General features: G+C 55.9%; 1 protein-coding gene and 1 long non-coding RNA gene across 2 annotated transcripts; both read left to right on the top strand.

Moving 5' to 3' along the window:
- Positions 1-316: 316 nt before the first annotated feature.
- On the top strand, positions 317-10,093 carry LOC142048164 (voltage-dependent L-type calcium channel subunit alpha-1S-like; the record flags this gene model as incomplete). Its single annotated transcript, XM_075074806.1, is given in 15 exon segments — positions 317-412; positions 2,267-2,318; positions 2,321-2,386; positions 2,877-2,991; positions 3,117-3,210; positions 3,983-4,052; positions 4,290-4,422; positions 4,696-4,825; positions 5,570-5,629; positions 6,249-6,355; positions 6,788-6,875; positions 7,139-7,246; positions 8,094-8,146; positions 8,397-8,543; positions 9,976-10,093. Coding segments are annotated over 15 exon segments (1,437 nt in total), but the record flags the coding sequence as incomplete, so codon positions are not given.
- Positions 10,094-10,180: 87 nt separating this feature from the next.
- On the top strand, positions 10,181-13,109 carry LOC142048196 (uncharacterized). The gene is made up of 3 exons (XR_012657428.1): positions 10,181-10,409; positions 11,121-11,188; positions 11,772-13,109. It is a non-coding gene; the product is annotated as an uncharacterized LOC142048196 (long non-coding RNA).
- Positions 13,110-20,038: the final 6,929 nt, after the last annotated feature.

Raw genomic sequence — 20,038 nt, 5'->3', positions numbered from 1 at the left:
GCCTGAGGGGCTTGCGGCAGGCTGGGCAGCTCTCGCACTCATGGGTCAGGGCAGCATTTGGGCGTGATCCTCTGGGTAGGGACGGGCTTCCCTCATCCAGCTCTGGAAGGGGGCTCCTGTGGGAGCGGTTCCTGTCCCTGGAATGCTCCAGACGGGCTTTCCGAGTCAACAGAGAACGTGGCTGCCTGGGACATCCTTGATGGAGAAGGCGCTATACCCCAGGACTCCATGTCCATGACAGCAACTGCAGGACGGAGAAACAAAGGCTTGCAAAATGCAGCGCCTGTGGGAGCAAAGAGCCTAGCCTTAGCGTTAGATGGTGGAGCCCATGACGGCAGCACCCCAAGGGCTGCGGAACCAGACAGCCTTTCTGGGAAGCCTAGAGTCGGTGGTCCGTCAGAAGGGAACACGGGTCAGGGAGCTCCAAATGGCAAGGGCAGAACAGAATAACGAGGGGCGAAACGCTCAAAAATTCCCCGTTGACGGTAACCAATGTGACACAGAAGGACCCCCAACAGAGAGCAGCGAGATCTAGAACGGGGACGCGCACGGGCGGAGGAACGGGGCTTCTGACAGGCCAGTCACACAGGCTCTCGACACCCGTTCGACAGAAACTTGGCAACAGCCTGGGTGCCGGGAAGGTGCTAGGCCAAATTGTTCCCTCCGCTCCTGCGGCCCCACTACCGGGACAGTAAGGGAGGAGCTCCGAAGCCTGGGAGCCCCGAAGAGCTGGCCCAAGGCTTGTTGCTCGACCCGCAACCCGGGCCTGCCATCTGCCCGGCCGCCGCAGTGTCACCGAAATCAGGAACAAAACTCCTTAACATCAATGTAGTGATATCCTGAAGAAAATGGTCGTTTTGGAATTCTCCGCTGAGCCACAAGAACGAACTACGTGAGCTTGGCAAAACAGAATTTGATGGCCAGAGTCAGGAACTGAGAGATAGAGAAGCACTTGTTTTACCACTATTTCCTTGAGGAGAGCTAAGAGACTGATCAAAGCAAACATCCCACCTCAGAAGCCGCTGAGAACTGGGCAATAAAGCGTATAGTTAAGGAGAAGAACTGGTTCTTCCCCCAGAGGGTGGTGGAGCCCTGGAACAGGCTCCCCAGGGAGGCCGCCACGGCACCAACCTGGCGATATTCAAGCAGCACATGGACAACGCCCTCAGAGGCACAGTGCGAATTTGGGCTTGTCCTGTGCAGGGACGGGAGCTGGACTTGACGGTCCTTGTGCGTCTCTTCCAGCTCAGGACATTCTACGATTAGACGCAAACTGCACAGTGAGGAAAAATCGAGGTCTGAGTAGCGAATACAAAGATTTCTGAGGTAGCACTGACGTGAGCCAGTTCGCTCCTGGGACACAATGTCATATGAGCACAACAGTGCTGGTCTTGGGCCCCAGCTGGCTTTATGTTTTTACTCCTAGCTTATGTCACCTGTAAAAACAGTAGTTGAGAATTTATTATAAAGAGCATAATAGAAGAAACAGCTGAAATGAAGGAATATTCTCGGGCCAACCCTGAAAAACGCTAACAACTTTAACTTTCCGTCCCTACAGTCAGCTGGAATCTTACAGTCGCCAGCTAAAATTCAAGTCTGTCGTGGTTTAGCCGGCAGCTCAGCCCCACACAGTCGCTCGATCACTCCCCCACCGGTAGATGGGGGAAAGAATCAGAAGGGTAACGCTCGTGCGTTGGGATAAGAGCAGTTTAACAATTAAAATTAAAAGAAACAACAACAGAAATGCAATGGAAAGGAGAACAACGAGAGGCGCAAAGCCTGCGGGGTGGGGGGAAAGGGGTGGGAGAGAGAGGGAACGAACCGCCGGAGCAAACCCCACGCACCGCAGCCACCCGCCACCCACCACCCGCCACCCGCCGCCGCGCCGCTCCCGAGCCGCAACTGCCCCCCCCACCCCACCTCACCCCCCCCCTTAATATCCTGGTCGTGGTGTCACGTGGTATGGAGTGAACATGCCACTGGCCAGTCGGGGTCAGCCGCCCCCACCGCGGCCCCGCCCCTCCCAGCCCCCCCCCACCCCCCCGCGGCAGAGCGCGGGAAGCCGGAAAGGCAGCCACCCCCCACGGTGAGGAGAATTAACCCCTTCTCAGCCAAAACCAGCACAAGCGTGTACATTTACACCTGTACGTGCATAGTACACACAAACGCACATTGCCTGCACTCACGCAGTACAGCCACACGTATTTATACATGCAGTCACAGTACCCGCTCTGGGTCTGGAGTCCTGTTTATGCTCTGCTCACAGATCCTGTCTGGAGAGGACTGGAATTCAATCATGTACGATGGGACCATGGCCTATGGGGCCCATCTTTTCCTGGCATGCTGGTCTGCATCTACTTTATCATCCTCTTTGTTTGTGGGAACTGTATCCTCTGCCTGCAAAGCCAGGCCCAGGCTCCCTGTACCCAGCCCCATAGCATCAGCTAAACAGGGCTATGCAGGGGGGTAAGGGGAGCTTCCTTAAGCTTTTCAGTGCTTGCCTTAAGCTTTTCAGTCCTGAACAGCAGGGGAACATACCACAGGCTTCAGGGCTGGCACTGGTAGTGGCTGAGGTCCGGGGTCTGGAGGAAAGCACCCCACGGGGCAGGTCTGGATGACTGGCAGGCACAGATTCAGCCATCGGTCGATGCAGTAACGGGACTGAGCTGAATGGACTGAGCTAAGGCAGAGAGAGGGCGGCCAGCCCAGAGCTCAGTACTCGCAAGGATGGGTGCAGGGTTAGGGATCACCAGCCAGGGTTGTCTCAAGGGCTCAACTCCAGGAAGGTTTCTCAGGGCACCCTGGAGACCATGGGCAGCTCTGGCCACATCCTCCAAACATGAACCGAGTTAATGTCCTTAGCGCTGTCCCTCCAGATATCCTCCTCAATGTCTTCCTGGCCATTGCAGTTGATAACCTGGCTGAGGCTGAGAGCCTGACCTTAGCCCAGAAGGCCAAAGCAGAGGAACGCAAGCGGCGGAAGATGTCCAGGTGAGTGCTGCCGTCCCTGGCAGCGGGAGCTCCCAGATCAGGTGCTTTGGTGCAAGGGCACAGAACGGCATTACCCGTGACCCTGCCCAGAGTTCAGTTCCTGCTCTCCCCTCCTCTCCATTCAGAGGTTACCCAGAGAAATCTGAAGATGACAAGCAGATGCTGGCAAAGAAGCTTGAGCAGAAAATGAAGGGAGAAGGGATTCCCACAACAGCCAAGGTCAGTGCTGGTGGGGCTGAGCCTTGGGGAGCTCATGGTGGGGGACCAGGCTTCTCCTCCCACCATCCAGAACTGACAAAGGCCTGGAGCCAGCCTGCGTCTGGACTCTTCTGGGCCAGAATCGCTCCTCACTGTAGCATCGTCTGGTGATGGGGGTTCTCTGGGCCCAGGCAGGACATGTTGCCTGGTGAAAAAGGTCCATTGCTGGGGATTCTCTTCCTCTGATTCATTTCCTTGGCCACAGCCAGTTGTCAGTGGTTGAGATGGGCACTGGTGCACACCAGTGTGGAGGGGAGCAGAGCAGGTCAGCAGCACTCCATACCTCCGTTACGTCCACACCAGCAGCCCCTGAATGCAAAACCCTCTATACAGCTGTGCTGACTGTGTGCCGAGCTGCCTCTTATAAGCATCTGGCCAGCAGCTACTTCCCTGTTCATTTTCCAGAGATGCCCATGGGAACTCACCCAGGAGTCACCCCATGTCTTATTCCACCCATGGTATAGGTGCCTGGCCCCAGGTTCTTGGCCAGCACACGTTCCCCTGTCCCATCCTCTCGGTATTGCTCTTTGCTCAGATTGCAGCATCCCTGAGGTGTTTCCCCTCACCCTGCCAGGACTCCATGTGCTGGGTGCTGTACAGGGCAAATGCAGAGGCGCTGCTTGCCCACATGACGGAATTCCAAGATGACAGGGTCTGGCCAACATGCAACGTTTGGCAGCAATACTGGCACAGGCGGTTGCATGTCCTCCTCTCTGTCTCTCCCTTGTTTCAGTTGAAAGTGGACGAATTTGAATCCAATGTCAATGAGATCAAAGACCCCTACCCTTCTGCAGACTTCCCAGGTAAGACATGTCCCTGTCAGGGAAAGCTGGGGAGGCACTAGGGAGGGATGGTTCCAGCACCCTGGCTGTGTGAGGAGCAAAGGATGTGGTGACCCTCTGCCTGCCTCGGAGTACTGAGGTCCTTCTGGCACAGATGCCAAATAAGGATCACAGGATCAGAGGATTGTCCATAAGGTCACATTCCCTCTCTGTCTCTGGGGGATTCTTTCCTTTTCCCTCCTCGTGGCCACCCTGCAGGTGATGATGAGGAAGATGAGCCTGAAATCCCCCTGAGTCCTCGGCCACGTCCACTCGCAGAACTACAGCTGAAAGAGAAGGCCGTGCCCATGCCTGAAGCCAGCTCCTTCTTCATCTTCAGCCCAACCAATAAGTAGGCACTGACCCTTCTCCCTGCCTTGTGGAGCCAGGCCTGGCCCAGGTACTTCTGACACCGACCCTTCCCAGTGGGGTCCTGCTGGTGTGTAACAGCTGGCTCTGAAGGGAGCCAGCTCACTGGGAAAGGTCTTCTCTGTGGAAGGGCTGGCACAGACATCCCCTCATGCCTTGGGCCTTCCTGTCCTCAAGGTTTAGCCATAACCCTCTTCCAGGCTACCATGGCCCTCTGGCCCCTCACAGCCTCTCATGCTGTTTCTGTCCCTGGCAGGTTTCGGATGCTGTGCCACAGAATTGTCAATGCCACCTGGTTCACCAACTTCATTCTGCTCTTCATTCTGCTCAGCAGCATCTCGCTGGCAGCTGAGGATCCCATCCGGGCCGAGTCCTTCCGCAACCAGGTGCCCAAGTAGTTGTGAAGTGTTGGGATGGGTGGGGGAGACCTCATGGAGACACCCAGCTCCCAGGTAGGCAGAGATCCGCTTGCCAGATGTCTTGCCTAGGCAGGTAGCTGTGATTTTACGCCTGTCTCTGCAAGGGCAATACACTCTGGGAGGAGAGCCTGGTTCTGTTGTCCGTTCAGGGCACAGCTGGGACAAGTTTTTACTCCTCCATGTCTCAGTTTACTTCTGGGTGAAGAGATCCACCTGACAGGGAGTGCGAGATTACCTTGGTTCAAGGCTTACTGGGGATAGCGATGTCCTGTGAGACTCCAGTCTGGACCGCTGGTGTGTGCAGCACCCTGAAATGCTGCTGGCATGGAGCAGTGGGAGCCACAGGTCTAGCCACACAAGGCACAAATGGTTCTGCACCCGTGCAGTGTCTGGCAGGGACTGGGGGGTCTTCCCAGGGCACTCAGTGTTTTGGGGCATCAGATGCTTTCGAGTGAATCAGGTCAAGCCTCGCTCACTTGGAAACGGAGAGCGTGGTCCCAGGCTGCAGGCTGGGTCAGGCGCTGGGGAGAATCAGCAAAGCTGAGGAAAGTTCAGTATTCTTCTTGGCACTGGGTTTGCAGGCTCTGTTGAGCTAGATGGGCTCCCCAGTCCACAGAGTGGGGGGCAAAACCACAGTGCCAGGTTGTTTGAACACACTGGAGCGTTTCATGTCACCCAAATCTCATCTGGCTCTGGTGCTTCTGTCCCCAGATTCTTGGATACTTTGACATTGGTTTCACCTCTGTCTTCACAGTTGAAATAATCTTGAAGGTGAGTCCCTCTGCCCCGTGGTCCCGGCTGTGTGCATGACCCAGCACATGGGTATAGACTGTTCTGGCCATGGGCATTCATGCTCTTTCAGCACAAGCTTGAGGTCCCAGTGAGGCGAACGTGCTGGCTGATCCTCGTGTCCCCAGAGTTCATGCAGTCTAGGTGGTGTATCACCTGCCCCAGCGGCCACGTGTCCCCTCCAGTGAGGTCAGGCAGCCAAGTCAGCTGTGCTGTGGCACAGGGACAGATGGGCCATGGCACCAGCATTTCAGTTCTGACATGCCCTTAACAAAAACTTTGAGAAAGAGGAAGCAATGGAAGTCTGTGGAGTAAAACAGTAATTCAAGCAGCTGCTGCATGTTGCTCCCACTCCAAGGCTCTTTACTCTTCTCCTCTTTATGAATGACCCTGAATGACTGGGAAGTGTTTTGTCTCCAGCCAGTACGGTATAGAGGATTCAGCTTCCTGCCTGGCTGCAGAGGCAGAGGCCTGAGCAGGATAGGGTGCTCAGGCCATGGAGCTGTGAGAAGCCCCTCATGCCTTGTCCGCCCCAGGGCTGTGGAGGGACCATGTCCCCAAGCCCTGCCTGGCCTCTCTCCTAACTCCTTCTGCTCCCCAGATGACAGCCTATGGTGCTTTCCTGCACAAAGGCTCCTTCTGCAGGAACTCTTTCAATATCCTTGATTTGCTGGTGGTCGCTGTCTCCCTCATCTCCATGGGAATCGAGTAAGCACCTCCACACTTCTCAGGGTGGGCACTGGTCTGTTTAGCCTGGCAGGGCAGCTGGGGTGCTGCAGCTCTCTGTGCTGGATAGAGAAGGAGCAGCCAGCCCATGGGCTGGACATTAGCCCATGTGTTAGTGTCCATGAAGTCATGCTTAGGGGGACAGGGCACAGACAACTGGGACGCAGGGAGGCAAACTTCTTGAGTGTCAAAAGGGAAGATCTGGGTAGGAATTCAACTTGGAGCTGCTTTCTCCAGCTGCCTGTGTCTCTTGGCCTTATGTGGGGTGGTGGCTTAGTGATTTATGCGTGTCTCTGCCATCCCTTGCGCCTCACCCCCTGGTCCCAGCCTGGCCTCCATGGCTGCTTGGTGGGGCTGTGCCAGGCTGGCCTGGGCAGGGGAATCGCCCCATCGCAGCTCTACCTTCCTCCTCAGGTCCAGTGCCATCTCAGTGGTGAAGATTCTCCGGGCGCTGAGGGTACTGTGGCCTCTGCGAGCCATTAACAGGGCAAAGGGGCTGAAGGTAAGAGGGAGGCTGAGGCTGGGGTCCTTGGTCCGTGGGAGTCCTCATGAGAGGTTATGTGGCATGAATCATGCCCTGTGGGGTTTGCGGTGCCAGGAAACCAATTCCCACTCCCCATCCGTGGAAGGGGTCTGCCCCATCCCACTGCTCGCAGCAGGCTTCCACTCTCCCTGGGGCCCATCTGTGCAGTGATAGGGTGTGGGACACGCAGCAGGGGCTTGCAGCAGGCATGCTCATGTGTGCACTATCATCGACCTCTGCAGCACGTGGTCCAGTGCGTGTTCGTGGCCATCAAGACTATCGGTAACATTGTGGTCATCACAACGTTGCTGCAGTTCATGTTTGCCTGCATCAGGGTCCAGCTCTTCAAGGTGAGACGTATCTAAGGAGGGCAGGAGAGATATTCTGCTCAGGTGTATCCTAGACATAGCCCTTGGGGATGGTGTCTCCCAGTGTTGAGGTCAGCACAGGCTGTACTATCTGTGCTCTGCAAGAAGACCTGCCTGCACTAGACCTCCTGGCAGAAGACCCTGCAGTGGGAGGAGGGCAGGAAACACCCAGGATACTGTCAGGTCCAGACAGCACATGTAAGGGGTCTGGCTGCCTCACCCCACTTAGTGCCTCAGTTTCCCCTTTTGAAGGCAGCAAGTGCTTCTGACTTCCCCTGCGCTTTGGATGCAAACTGGTTCCTTTTTTCACAGCACCGCTCTTGCTCTCGGGGCCTTGGCTGTTCCAAGGCAGAGCTGGCTCTGGCTGAGCTCAGCTTTGTTCTAATAATTGAGCTTAAATTCCCGGCTGGCATGGGGAGAGCTTTCAGGACACCCTGCAGACTGAGCAGACTTGTCAGCATACCTTAATTTTTAGTTAATTCTAGGGTTACTGCTTTCTTCCCTATTTTCCAAATAGTTGGCTCCCAGATAGGATGAACTAGGTAGGTCTCAGCTCAGGGCTCTGGAAGATTTGTTCCCAACACTAGGCAACATTTACTTGTCTCAGCCTGGGATTGACCCCAAGGTCTGCCATGGCTCCTGCAACACCCTGTGAACTGGGTTGCATTGGCATGCAAAGCAGGGAAGCCAGCGGTGGTGAGAGGCAGGGGCCAGAGTTAGCACAGAGGCAGCGTAGGGACTGACTGTGGGCTGTGAAAAAGTCAGAACTCCCCAGGGCTTCTGAAGTCACAGCAAAATCGTAGCCTCTTCTGATCTCTGTTAAATGCAGGGCAAGTTCTATAGATGCACAGATCCATCCAAGATGACGGAGAAGGAGTGCAGGTAAGAGCTGTCTGCAGCTCAGCCCCAGCAGGGCAGTGGCCAGGGATGGGAGGGGGCAACTTGTGTTCCTGCATGGGGATGCTGCATCCAGAAAGTGGAGCCGAGGTCTCATGCTGTTCTCCCTCACCAAATCAGAAACAAGCACAGGGCAATCTCCCACTCCCAGGGACCAAGGAGCCCTGGGCCAGTGCTGCTGCGGGTGGGCTGACAGTGGCCCTGCCTGGTGACCGCTGCAACCCTTCTGCCGCAGGGGTTATTTCATCAACTACATGGACGGGGACCCCACACAGATTGAGCTAGAGAAGCGTGTCTGCTTGCACAGCAACTTCCACTTTGACAACGTCTTCTCAGCCATGATGTCGCTTTTCACTGTCTCCACCTTCGAGGGCTGGCCAGAGTGAGTCTGGTGGAGCACGGGGCCTGCTGAGGGACTGGTCTGTGCTGGGAGCAGGTCACTGCCACAGGCCTTTACCATGGTAAAGAAGGAAGAGCTGCCCAGGCTGAGGAGCAGGGCTAGCCATCCTGACAGTGGCTGTGGAGCTGACAAGGTCATCAGCAGCCTTGTCCCATTTTTGTTGGATTTCGGATGTCCCAGGCAGAACCAGCAGGGCAAGAAAACAAACAGTCCTTGTTAACCAGATGTACCGCTGGGCGCCTGACAGCACATTCCGGTCTACTGGCCCTTTTTCTTCTTGGCCCACAAAAGGGTTCTGAGAGGAGAACCGCTGCTGGAAGCGGCTGTCTTGTGGGGCAAGAGCAAAGCCCCCTTTCCAGCACCCTTTCTGGTTTCTGGAACCCTGCCCGGCCGGCCAGGCCAGGCAGCCACCTGGCACGGGAGTGTGGCAGGGTTCAGCACGCCCACAGGCACGGGCTCCCAGCGCCTGGGACGGCAGCAGCCTCTCTGCCCCTCCCGGCTCAGCCCTGGGGAGCCCCAGTGTGACGTCAGAGCCACCACTGTGAGCTCAGAGCTGGCCACCCGCACAGCCCTGTGGCGCGTGGGGCAGGAGCCCACAGATGCGTGTGGCTGTTGCCCGGGCAGGTGCGCTCCTGCTGAGAGGCGGCGCGTGGCTGCTACTGGAGCTGCTTTTGCCTGGGCAGGCCACGCTTGCTGGGGCTGAGGGGGAAGAGCTGAGCGGGGAGCCTGCCTTGGCCCAGAGATGGCGAGGAGAAAGGCCCCCCAGGGAAGACACCAAGGGGCCTCCAAAGGCTCCGTTGGGATTAATGCCAGACAAGAGCTGGCAGGGGAGGCAGCGGGGCCGAGCTGCTGCCAGGCCAGCGCGTACGAAGTGGGCTGCTCCTGCCTGGGGCGTCAGGCTGGGGGGGTAGCAGGGCAGTGGCCCAATATAGTCAGCGGCGTCAGAAGCCAGTGTGCAGCAGGGGCCTTTGGGGAGGGGGTAGCCTTGTGCTGCAGGGGTCAGAGCCCACCCTGATGCGCAGGGAGATTTTGCTGCACAGGGAGGCCAGCCCCTGGGACCTGACACTGCCCCCCCTTGGGATGCTGAGGCGAGGTCCTGCCTAGCTGTGGTGGGGCAGCTGTGCGGGGAGGAGAGGGGTTGGGAGAACGCCAGTGACCAGGGAGGAGGGGGGTGGCCCACGATGGGGGACAGCAGCCTGTGCCCTCTCCCCAGACGGCCACCGAGAGGTGTCTGCAAAGGGGCAGTTGGTGCCAGGAAGCAGGGAGTGACGGGCTCAGAATAGGGCTGTCCTGCCGGGTGGGCTGGGACAGCCCGTCCTCTGTCAAGGGCCTCTGCTCAGGCTGCTCCCGCTAGCCTCGGCTCCCGTGGCGTGGGGATGGTGGGCAACCGGCATTTGTCTTTTTCTTCCCACAGGAATCCGTGCGTGGAGGTGGAGCTGGTGACGGTCCCTTCCACCTCGGCTCCCTGCTCTGCCACGCAAGGGCCTGCCAAGTGGCGCAACAAGGCCACAGGAATTGCAAGTAAGCTCAGCACTGCTGCTTGCTGTGAAGTCCCCTGGGGTGAACTTGGAGAGCTGCGCTGTGCCAGAGCTCTGCCCAAATGTCACGAGGGGCAGGAGAAGTGCAGGCTGCCCCAGGGAGGGAGGGAGTGCGTAGGACTGGGTGCCCGCCTTCCCGCAGGGAGCTCAAACACGTGTGGCTGGGCATCCTAGAGAAGAGACCTCAAGAGACAGGCCTAACTTTTCTCTGGCTTTTTTGCCCAGGGGCGGTCCTCAGCCTGGCTTGGCATCCGGCAGGTGCCCTTGTCTCCCCGTGGAGACTTCTGCTGAGCACACGCATCTTTGCCAGGTACGTACTACCTGTTTCTGCCGTGGTGGGGGGTGGGGGGAGAAGGGGGATGTCCCTTCCCCCAAGCAAGGGGGAGAGCAGAGGGTGTTCCCCAGCCACCAGCCCAGGGCTCCCACTCGGGTGCCAAAGCTCGTGCGGTGCCCGTTCTCGGGGAGAGCCAAGAGCAAAGCCCCTCGGCAGCCCCACTCCCACGCATTTGCCGGAGCCCCAGAACCCTCCCAGAGCTGTGGTAGGACAAACCACCGTGTAGCCAGAAGCTCGGGAGCACAGCCAAGCCTCTGCAGGGCAAGGGTCTTCCCCAGCTTTGGCAAGAGACCACACAGGTCTGGGAGGGCTCTGGAAGGAAAGCCAGACAAGGTCCCTGCACTTCCCAGCTGCGCGGAGAAACACCCCTAAGAGCAATCTGTGTGACTGCAAGTGAGAACAGGCCTGCTCTCTCAGCCAAAGAGAGGGAGAGCAAGGTCCACACCAGAAGGACTACTGAAAAGCAGTCCTCATTTGCTCAGTCTCTGTACTTCCCTGCATGATTTTCATTCCCTTTCGGAAGGTGCTCCTGGAGCCCTTCGTTTGGGGAAGAGCTGCCAGCAGCGTTGAATGGTGTGGAAAGGCGTGCAAAGCAATGGCTTTAGGGCCTGAAGATGGAAATCCACGGGTGTGGGGGTTTGCCCAAGACTTGCAGCACTGACAGCCACAGGACTCCCTCTTTTCCAGGCAAAAGATGGCCCCGCAGAGCAAGAGGTTCCTGAAAGTCGTCTTCCTGTGGCTCCCAGTGGCTCGGGGTGAGTTTTCATGAGCAAACACAGCCTGGCTGTGCTGGATGCCAGCTTTCCTTTTGGGCCGGTATGTGTGAAACGCCCGTGGTGCGGGTGCGTCCTGAGGAGGTCCTTGACTGGCACTGGCGTTTGGACTACCGGTAAGACTGGTAGCCTCCCAGCCGTGCTGCTGCTCTGGCCACTGGGCCAAATGGCTTGCTTAGTCTGCAAGTCTGTGAGAGAAGGGCGTAGCTCTTTCCAAGCCTGAGCTGGGGATTCCCAGATGGGAGGGGCCGTGCAGGGGGGCCCATGGAGAGGTACCTCTCCTAGCCCATGCAGCCCAGCCTCGGTGCTCACCGAAGCAGTGAGGGGAAATGGGGAGTAGCTCTGGGGCACCGAGCACACCTGAAGGCCACGGCTACGCAGTCCCCTCAAGCCTGGGCTGATGGCTCCCGGTCAGAGGCGCGTCCTCTCTCTGCACCCCACGTTCCCCACCTCCTCAGCTCACCTGCTGCCCAGCCCCAGGGCACCAGGCAGGCGACAACGCAGCTGCAGGGGGATGGCTAGCAACTCCGCTAAAATAGCCGTCTCTTGGTGATGTGAATTGCAGCTGGTGCTTACTGCGTGACCTCGCTGCCGGTGTGGACAACGCAGGCAAAGGGACTGATAGAGGTCAGTGACTCGTTGCTGGCAGTGGCTGGAGGAATCACAGGCTGTGCTGCTGCCACGCAGGCTGACCCAAAGAAGCGGCAGCTTGTGCCTTCCTAGGGAAGCCTCTCCTGGGAAGCCCCGGCAACTCTGGTAGCGAATGCCATAATGGAGCATTTTTCCCTCCCAGGAGCTGACACGTGTGTCGTCGGCAAACCTGAAGATGCTGTGGTAAGAGAGGTTTCCTGAGATGGAATTGGTTCTGTGCAGAAGCGTCAGCCGACCTCGTGCTACCTGCGCTCGCTTTCCTAACAGCCAGGGCTCCCGTACTTCCCTCCTGCCTTTGCCTTTTGCTCAGCCTGGTGCGGAAGGGAAGCACTGGCAAAGCAGGGAAAGCACACGTGTCTCTCTCTCCTCTTGCTGAGCTCAGACGCTCCCCAGAGGCGATGGGCCGCTCTCTGACCGGATCGGCTTTCCTGTCGTGCAGGAACTTGCCCGTTTTGGTGGCGGAGGAAACCCAAAAGACACGCTTTCTGCTGGAGGAGGTGGCTCAGCTGCGGGCACAGATCCGCAGTTTGAAGGTGATCCTGCATTTTGGGGAAGGAGGCTTGGCTGGGCAGAACCCCTGAGAACATTTTCTTCAGGATTCTTGGTGGGGTCAGACTGCTGACTGCAGCAACCCAGCCTTTGTCCCAGGGGCTTGCTGGGTGAGCTTCTGCACTGCACAGGCCCCTCTCCAGCCCCAGTGTAACAAGGCCGCTTCAGGCAGCAGAGGACTCCTGAGAGCCTTTCCTAGGCGCGCCGGTGCCTCTGGCTCCTCTGAGCAGGCTCCTGAGGCGATGGTGGGACCCAGGCTCGCGTACAGCGCCAGCCATGGCTTACAGGGCCTGAGCCTCTCTCCCAGCTGACATGGAGAGCACAGCGGGTGTGGACGGTGGTGTGGGGACCCACATCAACACACCTTGGGGTCATGGCCATGGCCATGGCCACAGATAATCTTCCTAGTCCTCACGGCTCATGCCGGCAGGAGAATCTTGCAGCTCTGTGGACAAGGCTTGCCTTGCCTTGCCTTCCTGACACTGACCCTTTGCCTCTGCGGGCGCTAGGAGCCACGCTGCACTGCCTGCTGATGTGGTCCTTTTCTGTGTTGATTTCTGGCGTTCCCAGGAAGCTCAGGAAGTGAACCAGGCAGCGTCCAAGAAGGCTTTGGGTGCCTACGTCGAGATGTCTGACTGGGCCCTGGAAAGCTCTGGTATGGACACAAGCAGCCCAGTCCTTGCCCTGCGCTTGCCCCTAGCACTCCCCAAAGGAGCCCGTGCTCCAGGCGCTGCTCTCCAAAATGGGGCAGCTTAAATCCTTCACGGGGTCCAAGAGCAAGACTGTGGCAGAGTGGGTCGCTCAGACTCCCTCCCAGTCAAGCCCTTGGTCTCTGCACAGGTGCCCCTGGCGCTGCCCCCGCACGTCTTCCTGTGCTGATGGAGGGGCTCTGCTCCTCTCCGCTGCATTTGCAAAGGGAATGGCCGGGCCGTCCTTTGCTGCTCATGCTCCAAGCCCTCAGCTTTGGTCTGCTGTCATGCTCATGGGCGCCTGCAGGCTCCCAGAGCCCTCACACCTTCTCCTCGTGGTGCTGTGAGAGAAGCACTCACCAGGGATGGGGCTGCTGTCATTGCTCTGTGCAGCCGGGCACCCCCCCGCCCCCAGCGTGGTGATGAGGACAGGACTGACAGACGTGGAGCTGGACGGCGGCGTCACAAATACTGCCTGAGCACCAGCTCCCTCCTAGTCTGCGGCCTCTAGCAGTCATCTGCTCTCCCTTCCTTACAGGTGCCACCATTGACGCGCAGAGAACTTCCGAGACCTACGACTGCCAAGAGAATTGGGGCTGCTGGGCTTTATGGTTCTTTCGTGCTGCCAAGCCTCCTGAGACTATTTTGCAGGAATTGTAGCAGAAATCTTCAAGGGAAGGTGTCCTTCCTTCCCGAGAAGTTGGGGACTGACCTCAGGGGCTCTCCCCTCAGGCCAGTGGTACTGGTCAAGCCCACCGTGCTGCTCGGGTTCCGGACACCAAAGCTCTCACACAGGGCTGGGCTTGCTAGAGATCCGTGGTTCCCCTGGGGAGGTGAACAGAGGTGAACTGCTGCATCTTGCCCACAGTCCTCTGCCACAGCTGGGTGAAAGCCTTCCTCCCTGGCGACCCTGGTTCCACACTCACCCCTAACGGTGCCTCTTTGCGGGCGGGAGGCGGGAGGTGCGGGTGCCCTGCGGAGCCGCTGGGCAGGGATGTGTTTCTGCGAGGGCCTGACTAGGATGCTTTTGTAACCGCTCTTCTCCTCTGCTCCCTAATACTGAGACCCCCTTTGTCAGGCAGGGCAGGGGCCTCCTGCTTCTGTCCAGTTCCTCACAGGCGCCTCATTTTCAAGCTGAAATAGGCCCCACAGACATGCCGGCGCCTATGCTTCGAGCTACACGGGCAGTGGTGTTGGCCCCAGTGCTCTCTCACACTTCATTGCTGTCGCGTTCTGGTTGCAGGCGGATGTTTCCCCAGGAAACTGCTGGCCTTTCCAAGGGCATCAGGGCCAGGTGGTCATCAGGTTGCCAGCACGAGTCCATCTGACTGCCATCACTGTGCAGCACATCTCCAAAGACGTGTCTCCATTTGGGACCGTCATCAGTGCCCCCAGAGACGTCGCTGTCTTTGTAAGTCTCTGCTGGGCGCTTCTGGCGGGCATCTGGCCCTGGGGCAAAGCCAGGACAGGGCCCTGCTTGCTTTTGTGCATCTTCTGGGGTTTGTGTCCTGATCGCTCGCGAGCACTGCAGTGCCCTCGCGGGACGCTTCAGGGGCTCGAGAGGTTTCATCCCTCTTAAGGTTTGTCCTGGCCAAGCACCTCTGGGTTCTTGACCAAATCTCAAAGCAGAGACTGAGCTCCACCATACCCGGTGCTAGGCTGCTGCTCGAGCCCCAGGAGAGGGTGGGTAGATAACAGGGCTGAGCCAGTGCATACCTTGCCTCTCTGTCGGGATGAGTCTGAGCGGCTCTCCTTGTGCTTTGCCCCTGAGGGAGTGGATGTGGACGGAGAAGAGGAAACTCTCCTTGGGAGGTTCACGTACAACGTGGCAAAAGAGGCCGTTCAGACCTTCCCTCTGAAGGTACGCTCCACGCACGGGGACGAGATGCCAGGGAGCACAGCAGGTTTGCCTGCAAGTCCATGGAGGAAGGGCACGCATGCTTTCTCCCTGGGCAGAGGGGCCCGGGCCACCGTCATGAGAGAGAGACCTGCGGGCTTGGGAGGGCTGAGTAGCACGCGGTGGTGGTAGCAAGAAGGTAGCAAGGGCAGGGTCAGGCCCGTAGGAGCACGAGTCCCGAGAGATCCTTGGCTGCGCCCGGTGCCTTCAGCAGAGGCAGCTGCACACGCGCCCACTCCACGCAAGCAGCGTCTTTGTGCCGTGGAGAAACAGGGCGGCCTGGTGGCGAGAGGCGTCGGGCAGCACCGTCGCTCCATGCTGCGGCCTGCTGGCAGGCTGGACAGTGTCCTCTCCTCCCACCATAGCACGCCCCTTCTCCCGCGGCGCTCTCACGCCTGCCAGGGGGAGAGCAGGCACAGCAGGCAGCGGGAGCTCGGCGGGGTTGCACACCAGGTGCCCCACGCGCAGGAGCGCCTCCCCGGCCTCCCTGTCAGCACAGAGCAAGCAGCAGCGGGAAGGGGCAGAGGGAAGGGAGACCGAGCCCCAGCCGGGCCGGCATGCAAAGAAGGGGTGATTGCACTGCCGCTCTTAACACCCCCGTTTCCTTTTCCCACTCTTCTTCACAGAACGCGCCGCTTCCCAGAGCCTTTCCGTCTATCAAACTTCTTGTGAAGAGCAACTGGGGAAACCCAGCGTACACCTGCATTTATCGAGTGCAGGTTCATGGGAAGATGGCGCAACCGGAAAGCCCCAGGTGAAACCAGAGAGAAAAAAAAAGTCAAACATGAGAAAGAAGAAGAAGGGGAGGAAGAAAAAATAAAACTAAAAGATGTGGCAGTTGAGATGGCTGTAGAACTGTAGAAGATTTGTCTCCAAAGTGGGGTGCTCAAGACGTTCCACACTGCAGGAGGGGAATTCGGGAGCGTGTGGAAAATGTTAGAACTTGTATGCAATTTTTTTCTTAAAAACGAGGAAGATAGGAAGCATTCCCAAGACTGAACCTAGAGAGGGGAGGCCCAGCCTGTCAGCGCTCCTCCCGCCGCCCCTGGAGGCTCCGCAAGTGGCCCCAGCCCAGGGCAGGCCGAAGGGCCCGGCTTCAGTTCACAAGAGGGAGGCTGGCCCCGCCCGCCGGCCCGCGCGGGCTCTGCAGGAGCTCCCCCAGGCGCCCGCCCACCCTCTTCCCGGCTTCTCAGCCAATGGCGCCCGCCAGGCGGGGACAGGCAGGGCCCCCCGCCAACCACCGCAGCGCCCCTTCTCTGGCCCCGCCCCGCTGCGGCCGCATGCCAACGGACGAGCACGTTGCTACGGGCGCGCCCGGAGCGCCAGCCAGGGCCCCGGGTTCGAGTCCCGCCGCTGGGTTCGAGGCCCGGCGAGGTCAAGGAATGAGGCGCTTGCTGGCGTGAATGCCTCACGTACCAGCCAAAGGGCTGCCCGCGCAGGAGGGGAAAGGTTGTTTAATTGGAAAATGTAGTTATAATTTGGTTTTAAGTACGGGTGCTTGTAATAGTTGTTTTGGTCAGTTATTAAGAGAAAAAGAATTTTGCCAAGGATGTTTTCTTGTTGGGGGGGTCCGAGTCCCCTGCCTGGTTTGGAAAGGGCTTCGAGTCCCCAAAGTTGACCAAGCGGGTTAGAGTCCCACTGAATGGGGTTTGAGTCCCCAGTTTGGCTACTTGTCTTGACTGGTCTCTGAATTTTGGCGTGGTTATCAGAATATGGATTTATTTTTGCATGTTTGGTTCAGATAGTTGTTTTGACATTTAATATGTCATTTAATGTCATTTAATAATGTCATTTAAATAATTTAATTTAAGTAATTTAATGTCATTTAATAATGTCATTTAAACATTTAATATTGGTGAGAATCCTGTAAAGGCACCGTCTTAAAGAAGTCACCTCTAGGGTGTTGACTGAAGCATTGGAAGGGGGGTGGGGGTGGGTTCGATCCCCTCACAAGGAAGCAGTTAACTGAGTATTGTAATCATTGGTCGCCGATCTATACTCTGAAATATAATATGATAATACTCCTATATTAAAATAATATGTATTATAATGCAATAATACCATAGTGCAGTTGATGTTGTTTTGCAAAAGAGAAGGAAAATGGGATGAGATCCCATACGTGGCTTTGTTTTTCACGTTGCAGAGCAGCGGTTGGAAAAGGGGAAAAGATCGCGGATCGATTACTAAGGATGCAAATGTTTTGGCCTTAGAACAATGTTGGGACAAACCACCCACATGATGTTGTTCTGCATGTAGTATTGGTAAAAGGAGGTGTAAAATACAAGGAGCTGGTGGAAGAGGAAGATGATGTAGGATGACTAGTGGCTCCGGGACAGGGAAGTCTACAGGGAGGTAACGATCAGTGTGGAAACAGGGAAGTTGGACAAGTGGATATGGGGGTGTAAATGGTGGTGCTGAATCACAGAATCACTAAGGTTGGAAAAGACCTCTAGGATCATCAAGTCCAAGCCCCAACCCAACACCACCATGTCTCTTAAACCATGCCCTGAAGGGCCACATCTGCACGTCTTTTAAATACCTCCAGGGATGGTGACTCCACCACCTCTCTGAGCAGCCTGTTCCAATGCCTGACCGCTCTTGCAGTAAAGCAGTAGTTCCTAATATCCGATCTAAACCTCCCCGATGCAGCATGAAGCCATCTCCCCTCGGTTCTATCGCTAGTAATAGAAAGTGAAGGGGGGCCGGAACTTCAGTGCTGTAGCAGGAAGAACTAGGAGACGGGGGGCAGTGCTACAAGCACCCTTAAGGCAGGCCGTGGGTCCGACAGGAGGGTGGGTGCGGGTTCAAGTACCCTTCTCCGTAGGAGGCTTATGGGCTTGGAAGGAGATGGCTCGAATGTATGGGGAAGACGCGGCAAAGGTGGCGAAGGTATTGGAAACTGTTGTGGAGAATCATGACCCAGAGTGGAAGGAGATACAGGTGGTCTTGAATACGTTGTTGAGAGCTGAGGAGCAGAGGCTGTTGTGGTTGAGGCTGGGGAAGAAGCAGAGAGGGTTCACGCTCAGGATGCACAGGCAGGAAGGCTGGAGGATCATTCTTGCCACCACCGATCTGAATCGGCACCTGAGCAGTCAGGCACAAAGGTTACTGTGAACTGAATATCAGAGGTTGATATTGTGAGGGGCCTCTAGGCAAGAATGCACTCAAGGACGTAATCTCTGCGAGCGTGACGGGGACGCAAACGACCTAGCAGCTGGCGCCAGTCGAAACCAAGACAGAAGGAACTATGGACATCTCCATCTAGATAAGAGTCACAACACCCGGTGAAACCGACACACCTTGCCACACACTGTGACAAGATTACTTGATGGGCCACCTCACGGCCATATGTGGAAGAAGGACTCAGAGTTCATGGAAAGGACAGAAAAAACACCCCTTCAGCAAAGCACTAGGGACCACCCGATACCTCTTGAGGGGCTTCTGAGGGACTTAAAACGCACGGGTAATTAGGAAGCAAGTGTTAGAATTTTGGAAACTAGATATGAGGCTTTTAGCCTTAGAAGAGGTGTTTCAACCCTGAATATTAAGGTTTTGGACCTAAAAATGAAGGTTTGAACCTAAAAAGAAGGGTTCTGGACCATAAAAGTGTGGGTTTGGGACGAAAAAGTGAGGCTTTGAGCCTAAAAGACAGGTTTGGGCCGTGACAGTGAGGTCTGCGGTTCTAACTATAAGGCTTTGATGTTAAAAGAGCGGTTTGGGAGCTTTAAAGTGAGTCTTTGGGACCTAAGAATGAGGCTTTGAGCATAAGAAGAGGGGTTTGGATCATAAAAGTGGGTTTGGAAGTTAAAAATGAGGGTTTGTCCCTAAGAAAGATGGGTTTGAACCCTAAAAGTCAGTCTTTGGGAACTAAAAATAAGGCTTTGAGCCTAAAAGACAGGTTTGGATCCTAAAGGAGAGGTTTTGGGATCCAAAAATGAGGCTTTGCACGTGAAAAGAGTGCTTTGGACATTAAAAATGAATGTTTGGTACCTAAAAGTGAGGGTTTGCATGGCAAGAGTGAAACTTTGGAGCATAGAATTGAGGCTTTGAGCCTTTAAAGAGGGATTTGGACCCTGAAAGTGATGCTTTGGGACCTAAAAATGAGGGTGTGACTCAAAAAAGGATGGGTTTGGAGGCTAAAAGTGAGGGTTTGGCTGTTAAAAATGAGAGTTTGAGCTTTAAAATGAGGGTTTGGAGCTTAAAAGTGAGGTTTGTGGTCCTAACTATAAAGCTTTGATGTTAAAAGGGGGGTTTGGGTGCTTTAAAGTGAGTCTTTGGCACATAAAAATGAGGCTTTGAGTGTGAAAAGATGGGTTTGGACCCTAAAAGTGAGAGTTTGGGATCTAAAAAGAAGGGTTTGAGCCTTAAAAGAGGTGTTTGGACCCTGAAAGTGAAGGTTTGGATCTTAAAAATGAGTTAAAAGAATACTATGGAAGCTGAAAGTGAGGGTTTGGGATCTAAAAATTAGGCTTTATGCCTTATAAGAGGGCTTTGGACATTAAAAATGAGGTTTTTGTACCAAAAAAGATGGTTTGGATGGTTAAAGTGAAATTTTGGAAACTAGATATGAGGCTTTGTGCCTTAAAAAAGCTGCTTGGAATATAAAAAATGAGGGTTAGCGACCTAAAAATAAGGCATTGAGCCTTTGAAAGAGGGGTTTGGACCCTGAACTTGAAGGTTTGGAACCTAAAAGTTAGGCGCTGATGTTAAAAAAGGCAGATTTGGACCCTAAAAGTGAGGGTTTGGGAACTGAAATTGAGACTTTGAGTGTTAAAAGAGGGTTGTGGACCCTGAAAGTCATGTTTGAACATAAAAATGAGTCTTTGTCCCTAAAAAGAGGGGTTTGGAACATTAAAAAAGTGAGTTTGGGACCTAAGAATGAGGATTTGAGCCTTAAAAGAGGGGTTTGGATCCTGGAAGTGAGGGTTTGGGATCTAAAAATGAGGCTTTATACGTGAAAAGGGGGATTTGGACATTAAAAATGAGTGTTTAGTACCTAAAAGTGAGGGTTTGCATGGCAAAAGTGAAACTTTGGGGCATAGAAAT

This window comes from Phalacrocorax aristotelis, chromosome 25, assembly GCF_949628215.1.
Source record: "Phalacrocorax aristotelis chromosome 25, bGulAri2.1, whole genome shotgun sequence".
Lineage (NCBI taxonomy): Eukaryota > Metazoa > Chordata > Aves > Suliformes > Phalacrocoracidae > Phalacrocorax > Phalacrocorax aristotelis.
The sequence above is the reverse complement of the archived record's forward strand: the minus strand, read 5'-3'. Positions and strand labels throughout refer to the sequence as shown.